Source organism: Rhincodon typus, chromosome 9, assembly GCF_021869965.1.
Source record: "Rhincodon typus isolate 14 chromosome 9, sRhiTyp1.1, whole genome shotgun sequence".
Taxonomy (NCBI): domain Eukaryota; kingdom Metazoa; phylum Chordata; class Chondrichthyes; order Orectolobiformes; family Rhincodontidae; genus Rhincodon; species Rhincodon typus.
The window spans coordinates 91,079,054-91,090,407 of record NC_063340.1 but is presented as its reverse complement, the minus strand read 5'-3'; the positions used below and the strand labels follow the sequence as shown (position 1 = coordinate 91,090,407).

The 11,354-nt window shown below is 47.1% G+C and overlaps 1 protein-coding gene across 6 annotated transcripts in view; it reads right to left on the bottom strand.

Annotated features, from left to right (window-relative positions):
* The window catches only part of ptk2ba (protein tyrosine kinase 2 beta, a), a 125,721-nt gene that overhangs the window by 27,563 nt on the left and 86,804 nt on the right, over positions 1–11,354 (bottom strand). For all 6 annotated transcript variants that reach the window (XR_007262860.1, XM_048600860.1, XM_048600861.1 and 3 more), the window contains exons 17-20: positions 10,761–10,861; positions 6,387–6,502; positions 4,153–4,253; positions 3,126–3,215 (exon numbers count right to left, since the gene is read on the bottom strand). Coding sequence is in view for 5 of the 6 variants with exons in the window: in XM_048600860.1 (XP_048456817.1) it covers positions 3,126–3,215; positions 4,153–4,253; positions 6,387–6,502; positions 10,761–10,861 (408 nt within the window). In the remaining variant the exon portion in view is untranslated. The remainder of the gene's footprint in view (positions 1–3,125; positions 3,216–4,152; positions 4,254–6,386; positions 6,503–10,760; positions 10,862–11,354) is intronic.

The following is an 11,354-nucleotide window of genomic DNA, read 5'->3' as shown; positions in this document are numbered from 1 at the left end:
GGTGGGGACTGGGTTAAAGTTTTGAATTTCACAATGAATGATCTCTTTAAGGGAGCATGGTGGTGCTGGCACGGCCAATATTCTTTGCCCCCCCCCCGCCCATCTCTAATTGCCCTGGGATTGAGCAGCTCACTCAGCCATTTCAGAGGGCAGGCACAAGTCAAATTGCTGTGGGTCTGGTGTCACATGTAGACCAGATTGGGTAAGGATGGCAGATTTCCTTCCCTAGGAGACATTAGTGAACCAAAGGGGTTGTTGTAACAATGATGATAATTGTTCTAAGGGCCACCAGACCTGAAACGTTAACTCTGATATTTTTCTTCACAGATGCTGCCAGACCTGCTGAGCTTTTCCAGCAACTTCTGTTTTTTTGTTCCTGATTTACAGCATCCGCAGTTCTTTCGGTTTTTATGATAATTGTTAGGGTCACCATTTACAACACTAGCTTTTAATTTCAGGTTTATTCACCAAATTTACATTCTCCCAGCTGCTGTTGTGGAAATCGAACCCTTGTTCTTTGAGCCTTAGGCTGGGCATTGCAGTTACTAATCCAGTGACATTAGCACAATGTGTCAAAAATCTACCCCCTTGAAGAGGTAGTAACATGGATGTGTCCAGCTGGGCCAGTATTTATTGCCCATCCCTAGTTGCCCCTTAAGGTGGGGGTGAGCTGCCTTCTTGAACCACTGCAGTCCATGTGCTGTAGGTTGACCCACATGCCCTTAGGGAGGGTATTCCAGGATTTGGACCCAAGGATAGATTGTTGTGAAGCAAGGTGTTGGGGAGGATGCTGAAAGGTTACCGAGGGAGACAGTAATATGGATTTGAAGCTACAATTGAAGCAGCCATGACTTTATTGAATGGTGGAGCAGGCTCGAGGGGCTTTATGGCCTACATCAGCTGCTTGTTCACATGTAAGGTTGGTTGGGTTGTTCTCACTGGAGATCGAGTTGGTGGTGGAGAAGGTTATGATAAGATTAGATCAGGTACACAAAGGAAAGCCTCTCCTCATTGGTTGATGGCACACGGACTGGGGAAACATAATTAACATCCTGGGCAAAGGTGCCAAGGGAAGTGAGGGCAGCTTTCTTTATGCAGCGAGGAGTGATGTGCCAGAACTCAGTGGTCACAGGGGCAGGAGAAACAGAAACATCCTTTCATAAAGGAAATTGGACTGACACTCAAAGGAAACAAACTCACAGGGAGATGGGGGATAGAGTGGGGAACAGGACTGACTGAATCGCTCTGTGGGAGACAGTGGGCGGGTAGGATGGCCTCTTTCTGTGCCATTAATGATTCCATCACAGAGTCACACAATGCATAACAATGGCCCATTGAGTCTGTGCTTCTAGAACTACACTAAATTCTCTTGCCGTTTGGGGCCTGTGACACTAACAGTGGGATCGTTCTCCCAGAGGGACATTGGGAGAAACAGCAAAGCTCCTCCAGCAATTGGGACGGTGATGCCAGTGGCAGTGGACTCTTCAAGATGGTGGCGCTGGCAGGGTACCATCTGCAGCCGATGGTGGAAACATGGCCCCGTGGCAGCCTGGCCTGGCAGCAGAGCCAGGGACTCGAGGTCGTGGGGCGAGTGTGAGAGCGAGCGGCGTCAGCGAAGTGGGCCCAGTGGTGAAGAGATGGGGCGATCTCTATGTTGGTGGGTCTGGCACAGGAAACAGTGGGGTGGGGGAGATCTCCCTTCAGGCTGGGTGCCAGCATGGACTGCGTCAAAAAGGCTGATATTCTGAACTTTTTATTTGCTTGTTTTTCCAATTTATTCGTATGACCTATAATGCTGGACTATTTATTTCTTTACCTTTTTTTTGTTGTTTCCTAAGAATTTGATCTAAAGTATTGATACCTTTGTACCTAAGATGGCACTGTAATGCAGCAACTGTGAACTTTTCACTGTATTCATTAGAGTACATGTGACAATAAAGCTAATTCAACAATAATTCAATTCTAATCGATACTAGCCCCACTTTGCAGCATTTGGCCCACAGACCTGACATTTCAGTTGCTCACCCAAGTACTTTTAAAGGTTGTGAGGTTTCCCACCCAGGCAGTGCATTCCAGATCTGCATCCTCTTAACCCTCCTCTAAATCTCCTGCCTTTCACCTTGAAATTAAGTCCCTTGTTACTGACCCTTTGAATAAGGGGAACAGCTGCTTTCTATCCACCCTGTCCATGCCCCTCATCATCTTATAGATCTCTATCAGATCCCCCTCAGCCTTCTCTGATCTAAAGGAAGCAACTTAAGCTTATCCAGCCTTTCTTCATCGCTGAAATGCTCCATCACAGGCAACATCCTGGTGAATCTCCTTTGCACCCCCTCCAGTACAATCACATCCTCCCTATAGTGTGGGGACCAGAAGCGTACACAGTACTGCAGCTGTGGCCCGGCCAAAGTCCTGTACAGCTCCAGCAAAACCTCCCTGCTCTTACAGGCTATGCCTCAATTGATAAAGGCAAGTGTCCCTTTGTCTTCGTAATGACCCTATTGCCCTGTACTGCCCCCTTCAGGGGTTGTGGACAAGCTTCCCAAGATCCTTCTGTCCCTCTGAGCTTCCTAGTGTTTCAAAAAGTATTTTCAGGTGGTGAGTTGTTTGGGTCTGCAACGCACTGCCTGAGATTGTGGGGAAGGCAGGTTTAATCGAGACCTTCTGAGAGTCAATTGGAAAGGAAGAATTTGCAGGAGAAGGTGGGAGAATGGCCCGGAGTGAGCTGCTCATCTGGAAGGCAGGCACACATGCAATAGCCCAAATGGCCTCTTTCTATGCTGGAGCAATTTGATGAATCTGAGACTTTTGTCCTGACATTTCAAGATAATTCTTCAGAGTCAGGATTTGGGAGATGCTGGGAAGATAAGAATGTCTTATCCATCCCTCGCCTTGAAGTTACAATGGGGTTACCTTGGGGTAGGGTTCTAGAACTCAGTGACTGCCTGGCAAATTGCTGGGGGACTTCCTAGTTTGCCACATGTACTGACTCTGACTCTCCATACAGTCTCAGACCATGGATGGCAGTCCTGGGGGGTTGCCTACAGTCATGATGCCACAGTCAGAACAGCTGTCCTACTGAGACAGACAAACAGACAGACTGGTACTCTTCCTCCATCACTTACCGAACATCCACACATCACTCGAGGAGGTAAACCGTCTGAAGTTAATGGATTCTGGGGCCATCCACTTAATCGGCATCCGTGTCACTGATGCTGCAGGATTAACAACAAAATGTGAAGAAAGGAGGAGAACTGCTGTCCCCAGCCTCCCACAGCAATAAACAGGAGCCCGTACTCTTCAACACACACTCTCCAGAAATGGTTGTCATCATTGGGATAACGCATGATTTATTCCAGCAATCTAGCCTTACCTTCACAGGGACAGCACAGGGTTAGTCACAGATTAAAGCTCTCTCTACACTGCCTCAACAAACACGCCCAGGACAGGGACCGCACGGGGTTAGACACAGAGTAAAGCTCCCTGTACACTGTCCCCAACAGGGACAGCTGGAGGTTAGATAGAGTAAAGCTCTCTCTACACTGTCCCCCATCAAACTCTCCCAGGACAGGGACAGCACGGGGTTAGATACAGAGTAAAGCTCCCTGTACACTGTCCCCAACAAACACACCCAGGACAGGGACAGCATGAGGTTAGATAGAGTAAAGCTCCCTCTACACTGTCCCCCATCAAACTATCCCAGGACAGGGACAGCACAGGGTTAGATTCAGAGTAAAGCTCTCTCTACACTGTCCCCCCCAGTAGGTGAGTGAGCAGTTTGGGTGGTGACTATATCTCCCACTGGGATCACCTCTTTACATGTCACTAAAGCCTGAAATGCCCCATACACATGCTCACAATTTTACCAGGAAAGTGTAAAACATTTCTTTTACAACATCTCAAATGACCTCACACCCAGTGAAATACATTTGAAACATAGTCCTGTGAATGAGAAGAAGTCGCCAGTTATGTGTAGCAAAATTCCAACAACTATGAACCAGCCCTGCACTGGGAGGGTCCTGCCTGCATTATGCCTCATGTCTCTGACAGGGCTCTGAGCCCTGAGCCCATGGCTCACATATTATCATTTGCCCCGATGGTCAGGGCACAGAGAGCGTGGGAATGCTGAATGACTGGAAGAATCTGTCCTACCTTTGTAATAATTGTCCTCTTCAATGTAACGTGAGAGACCAAAATCTCCCAACTTCACACAATTGTGAGCAGCAACCAGAACATTCCTCACTGCTATATCCCTGAGGGAGGGAAAGACAAGGGAGAGGTGGTCAGACAGAGAGAGAGAGATGCAGCGGGCAGGGTGCGAGAGAGGGAGCGAGTGAGGAAGAGGCAGGGAGAGAGAAGCAGAAAGATGAGGGAGATAGGAAGCGGGAGAGGGGAAGAGAGGGACAAATAGGCAGAGAGATAGAGGGAGACAGACACAGACAGAAAGAGTGATGGAGAGGAAGTGGGAAGAAGACAAAGAGTAAGAGAGAGAGGTGAAGAGAGGGACAGAGAGAAAAACAGAAAGAGGGAGAGGAAGAGAAAGAGAGAAAGTGAGATAGAGTAAGAAAGACAATAAGACAAGAGTGAGAGAAAGAAATGGATAAAGACGAATTGAGGTGAAGGTGGAAGGAATGGTGAAAGAGGGCAGGACAGAGTCATTGAAGAAAATAAATATCAACAGAGAGAGAGAGAGTTAGAGACAATAATCATTTCATTTATCTTTAAGAACATAAGAAATAGGAGCAAGCTGCATCCAGTTCTATTAAATGTACATCAACATTCAGCGTCTGATGGAAACACAAATCCCTTTGAAGTTCAGGCACTCCCCAGCCTCTCACTGTTAAAGAAATTCTCTGTATCTCTGCTTCCCTGTCAAACTGGATAATCATACACTTCTCTACATTGTATTTCACCTGCCAAATCTTTCACCCACTCACTTAGCCCCTTCCAATCCCTCTGAACCAGATTTGTACCTTTCTCACAACTCTATTGTTAGAGTTAGATAAATAAACTGTTACTTGATTATAGAGTGACTGTCAGTTCATTTCATTTAACTTCCCGTTTATAACAGATTGGGAGGTGAAAGGCAGGTTATACCACTTTTCACAGTTTCTTTTAACAGATAACAAGGTGAGGCGAGCTCCTCTGGGGGTTTTAGTTATCAGAGGGAGGTCAACTTCAAAACAATAGAGTCATAGAGCTGTACAGCACAGAAACAGACCCTTCAGTCCAACTCGTCCATGCCAAAATTTGGCCCATATCCCTCTAAACCCTTCCTATTCATGTTCTCATCCAGATGCCTTTTAAATGTTATAATTGTACCCGCGTCCACCACCTCTTCTGGCAGCTCATTCCATACACACACCATCCTCTGCATGAAAAAGTTGCCCCTTAGGTTCCTTTTAATTCTTTCCCCTCTCACCTTAAACCTATGCCCTTTACTTTTAGATACCCCCACCCCAGGGAAAAGACCTTGTCTAGTTACCCTATCCATGCCTCTCATGATTTTATAAACCTCAATAAGGTCACCTCTCAGCCTCTGACACTCCAGGGAAAATAGCCCCAGCCTATTCAGTCTCTCCCTATAGCTGAAACCCTCTAACCCTGGCAACATCCTTCTAAATCTTTTCTGAACCCTTTCAAATTTCACAACATCCTTCCTACAGCAGGGAGACCAGAATTGAAAGCAGTGTTCCAGAAACGGCCTAACCAATGCCCTGTAGAGACTCAACATGACCTCCCGTCTCCTTTTTTCAATGCACTAACCAGTAAAGGCAAGCATACCAAATGCCTTCTTCACTATCCTATCTACCTGTGACTCTAGTTTCAAGGAACTACATACCTGCACTCCAAGGTCTCTGTGTTCAGCAACTCTCCCCAGGCTCTTACCACTAAGCCCTGATTGGCTTTTCCAAAATCCAGCACCTCACATTTATGTAAACTAAGCTCCATCTACCATTCCCCGACCAATTGGCCAATCTGATCAAGGGCCCATTGAACTCAGAGGTAACCTTCTTCACTGTCCACTGCATGATTTTGAGGAAGGATCACAGGACCCAAAATGTTAACACGGATTTCTCTTCACAGATGCTGCCAGACCTGCTGAGCTTTTCCAGCAATTTCTGTTTTTGTTCCTGTCTTGGAGTGGCAAGTTTGTGTCAGAGGAGGACGTTATTTGTGACTGTATAACCATCAGATTGGTTATAAGAGGAGGAGGCCTTTCAGCCCACTGAGCCCTTGCCAGATTTCCCCAGGAGCAAATTAGTCCCACCCTCAACTCAGGGGAGAGTAGCCCAAGCCTCATATTGGAGTCAGTATTGATCCTGTGACCACACCTGGTAGAGAGCAGTGATCAGGTGATCACCCGTATCTAGTGATTGACTTACCGATGAACAACTTTCACTCCCTCAAGGTAGGCGAGAGCTTTGGAGATCTGCAAGGAGTAATCGATGAGGGTGAGCACTTCCAGGTTGTTTTTGTTCGCTGCCAGGTAGCTTTCCAACTGAATAAACACAAAACAGAGACCACAGTCAGACAATGTGATTGATTCTAAGGTTCTTGAGTAGATTTGTAGCTTGGGTTGTGAATGCTGTGGTTAGTTTTCTCGCCGCGCTCGTTCGTTAGTTTGCAGACATTTCATTCTCCTGCTGGGTAACATCACCAGTGCAGCCTCCAATGAAGCGCTTTTATGTTTTCCCGCCTGGTATATAAACTCTGGGGTCCATTGGATTTGATTACCTCATTTCCGGTTTTCCTTCGCAGTGGTGTATATATATGGTCTAGTTCTATGTGTTTGTTGATGGCCCTCTTGATGGAGAACCAGGCCTCAAGGAATTCCCGTGCTTGTCTCTGTTTGGCCTGTCCTAGGATCCTGATGTTGTCCCAATCGAACCAGTGGTTCTCCTTATTCGTGTGAATGAGTATTGGTCATGTCTTTTCGTTGCTAGTTGGTATTCATGTATTCTTTTGGCCAATTTTCTTCCTGTCTGTCCAATGTAATGTTTGTCGCAGTCCTTGCATGGAATTTTGTATATTACATTGGTTCTGACCATAGTGGGTAAGGGGTCTTTGTTTTGAGTTAGCAGTTGGTGTGGGGTTGATGTGAGTTTGTGTGCTACTCTGATGCCCAATGGTTGTAGGAGTCTTGTGGTCAGTTTGAATATGTTCTTGATGTACAGTAGTGTGATGAGTGTGTTAGGGAGTGCAGTACCTTCCTGTTGTTGTTTGTGTGATAGGCATCATCGGATCCAGTTGTTCGAGTATCCATTGTCCTTAAATACTTGGTGGGAGTATTCTTCTTCTTTTTGGTGTAGTTCCGGGTTGCTACAGTGTGTTGTTGCTCATTTTAATAGTGTTTTCACGCAACTTTGTTTGTGGGTGTTGGGGTGGTTCCTGTTGAAATTCAGTACTTGGTCAGTGAGTGTGGCTTTCCTGTGTACCTTCATCAGGAATTCCCTGTTGGCCCTGTGTTCTACCATGACATGCAGAAATGGGAGCTGTTTGTTCTTTTCCTCTTCCCTGGTGAATCTGATGTGGTGAGAGTGTTGTTTATTAGTTGGTATGTCTCCTCTAGTTTAGTCCATTTGATGACGATGAAAGTGTTGACCACATATTGGATCCATAGTTTGGGTTGGTTTTGGGAAGGGCCGTGCTTTTGAGTCTCTGCATCACTGCTTCTGCTATTAGTCCGGAGATAGAGATGGGTGTCCCATTGATCTGCTCGTAGATTTGGCTGTTAAAGTTAAAGTGGGTCATGAGGGATAGGTCCAGTAGTTTCAGCATGTTGTCTGTGGAGATGGTGTCATTCTTTTAGTAGTGTTGTTAGTGTTTCTCTTGCTAGTGGTTTGTCAATCAATGTGAATAGGGCAGTAACGTCAAATGACACCATGGTCTCGTCATCATCTATTCTTTTGTCCTTGAGGGATTGGTGGGACTCCTGGGCTGAGTGCATTGAGTAGGGGGACCTGCTGACGAGGTGCTTTAGTTTTCGTTATAACTCCTTGGCTAACCTGTGTGTTGGTGTGCCTGGGAGGGAGACTATGGGTCTGAGGGGTACTTCCGGTTTGTATATCTTTGGGAGGCCGGACAATCGGGAGGTATTTGTCCCTTCAGGTCTCATTTTTAAGGAGTCTATTTTGTTGATTTGTCCTGTCTGTTTGAGTCTCTTTCGTGTGTAGATTATTTTATTACCCAGTTGCAGTGTCGGGTCTATTTGCACTTGCCGGTATGTGTTTATGTCTGCGAGTCATGTCTGTGCTTTAGTGAGGTAGTCCTGTTTGTTTGGTATTACTGTCATGTGCCCTTTGTCTGCTGGTAGGGTTATGATGTTTTTGTCTTTGTTCAGCCCTTCTAGGGCCTTCCTTTCTGATGTGTTGAGTGTGTGAAGTTTGCTCCTTCTGCTCAGTGTCGGGAATGCTGTCTGTCTTATGGCTTGTTGTGTTTCCTCATTGATGCTGTTGGTCTTCAGTGTGGCTTCCAGTGTGCCTAGAAATTCTGTCTTGTTGGCATCTCTGTGGTTGTAGTTGAGTCCACGTATTAGCACAGATTTCTCTGTGTCTGTCAGTTTCCGGTCTGAAAGGTTTCTTATCCAAGTGTCTGACCTATGGTTGTCCCTTTGGTGGGTTAGTCTGACTAGTTTTCCAGTCTAAGTTGCTAACATCTACCTGCACTGGACAACAGACTAGAATGAGCCATTAACGTCAGTCAACAGATAACAAGAACCAAGAAAACTCAGATCCTACAAGAAAAACTAGTTAGACTAACCCACCAAAGGGACAACCATAGGACAATATCCAGCCTTGGCCTGACAAGTGACAAGTGCTATTCGCCATTCGCACCACACAAATACCAGGCTATGACCATAGAACATAGAACAGTACAGCACAGTACAGGCACTTCAGCCCACGATGTTGTGCCAAACTTTTACCCTAATCATAAGGTCTATCTCACCTCCACCCCGACCTTATATTATCATCCATATGCCTATCTAATAGCTGCTTAAATGCCCCTAATGAGGCCGACTCCACTACCCTCTCCGGCAATGCATTCCACGCCCCTACCACTCTCCGAGTAAAGAACCTACCTCTGACGTCTCCCCGATATCTACCTCCACTCACTTTAAAACTATGCCCCCTCGTAAAAGCTACCTCCACCCTAGGAAAAAGTCTCTGGCTGTCCACTCTATCTATACCTCTGATCATTTTGTACACCTCTATCAAGTCACCTCTCATCCTTCGTCGATCTAAAGAAAAAAGCCCTAGCTCTCTCAACCTTTCCTCGTAAGACCTTCCCTCCATTCCAGGCAACATCCTGGTAAATCTCGTCTGCACCTTTTCCAACACCTCCACATCTTTCCTGTAATGAGGCGACCAGAACTGGACACAATACTCCAGATGTGCCCGAACCAGGCTTTTGTATAGTTGGAGCATAACTTCACAGCTCTTGAACTCAATCCCTCTATTAATGAAAGCTAACACACCATACACCTTCTTAACAACTCTATCCACCTGGGTGGCAGCTTTCAGGGAACTTTGGGCATGAACCCCAAGATCCCTCTGCTCCTCCACACTGCCAAGAATCTTTCCATTAACCCTGTATTTTGTTTTCAAGTTTGTCCTTCCAAAACGACTCATCAATAAGAGACAACCTACCCACCACCCCTTGACATTCAATGGTGTTACCATCACTGAATCCCCCATTATCAACATCCTGGGGGTTACCATGGACCAGAAACTCAACTGGACTCACCACATAAACACAGTGACTACAAGAGCAGGTCAGAATCTAGGAATACTGCGGCAAGTAACTCACCTCCTGACTCCTCTAAGCCTGTCCACCATCTACAAGGCACAAGTCAGGAGTGTCATGGAATACCCCCCACTTGCCTGGATGGGTGCAGCCCCAACAACACACAAGAAGCTCAACACCATCCAGGACAAAGCAGCTGCTTGATTGGCACCACATCCACAAGTATCCACTCCCTCCACCACCGACGCTCAGTAGCAGCAGTGTGTACTATCTACAAGATGCACTGCAGAAATTCACCAAAGATCCTCAGACAGCACCTTCCAAACTCACAACCACTTCCATCTAGAAGGACAAGGGCAGCAGATACATGGGAACACCATCCCCTGCAAGTTCCCCTCTAAACCACTCACCATCCTGACTTGGAAATATATCACCGTTCCTTCACTGTCACTGGGTCAAAATCCTGGAATTCCCTCCCTAACAGCATTGTGGGTCAAGAAGGCAGCTCACCCCCACCTTCTCAATGGGCAACTAGGGACGGGCAATAAATGCAGGCCCAGCCAAAGACAACCCTGTATCACAAGTGAATAAGATAAAACCCTCCAACAGTGCGGCACTCCCTCAGTACTGACCCTCTGACAGTGCGGCACTCCCTCAGTACTGACCCTCCGACAGTGCGGCGCTCCCTCAGCAGTGACCCTCTGACAGTGCGGCGCTCCCTCAGCAGTGACCCTCTGACAGTGCGGCGCTCCCTCAGTACTGACCCTCCGACAGTGCCCCCTCCCTCAGCACTGACCCTCCGACAGAGCGGCACTCCCTCAGTGCGGACCCTCCGACAGCGCGGTGCTCCCTCAGCCTGGACCCTCTGACAGTCCCTGTTGTAGGGTTTAATGAAGTATATTTGCGTCTGTGAAATGGGACGTAAGGTTGAGTTCTCAAATGAAATGACTTGCTGTGAGATGTTCTCCCCACTCCCAGCTGGACCTGGTGACACCCCTGCCCCCCTCACCTACCTCTCCGTAGGGATACAGCTCCATGATTAGCCAGGCCGGCTCCTCTTCGATGATTCCGATCAGTTTGACAACGTGCGGATGGTCAAGAGGCTTCATGATTGCTGCAATAACCAGGTTAACCGGTTAGCGCAGAGCGAAGGGGTAAGGGAGACTAACCACCGGTAATCTTACATGTCAACAGCAAATCCCCTTTCAAGGGGGGACCGCTCCACAGCATCTTTACAGAGAAAAGCTAAGTGAACATTTGAGGTTAATTTTTGAACAGAACTATATCTGGTGATAACGAAGACACAAGGAGAGACAGAGAGAAAGAGACAGGAGGAGAGAGACAGAGAGAGGGAGTGAGCAAAGAAAATGACACAGAGAGACACACAAAGGTGAGAGAGAAGGAAACTGAGCAACAGAGAGATAGAGAGAGAGGAGAGAGGAGAGAGGAGAGAGAGATCTCTCTATTCCCTGTCTCCCCCTGCACTCTCTATTTTCCCCGTCTCCCCCGGCCACTCTCTCTTTCTCTCTTTCTTTCGCTATTCCCCTCGTCTCCCCTGGGTCTCTCTCTCTCTCTCTATTTCCCCTGGTCTGCCCCGGTCTCTCTCT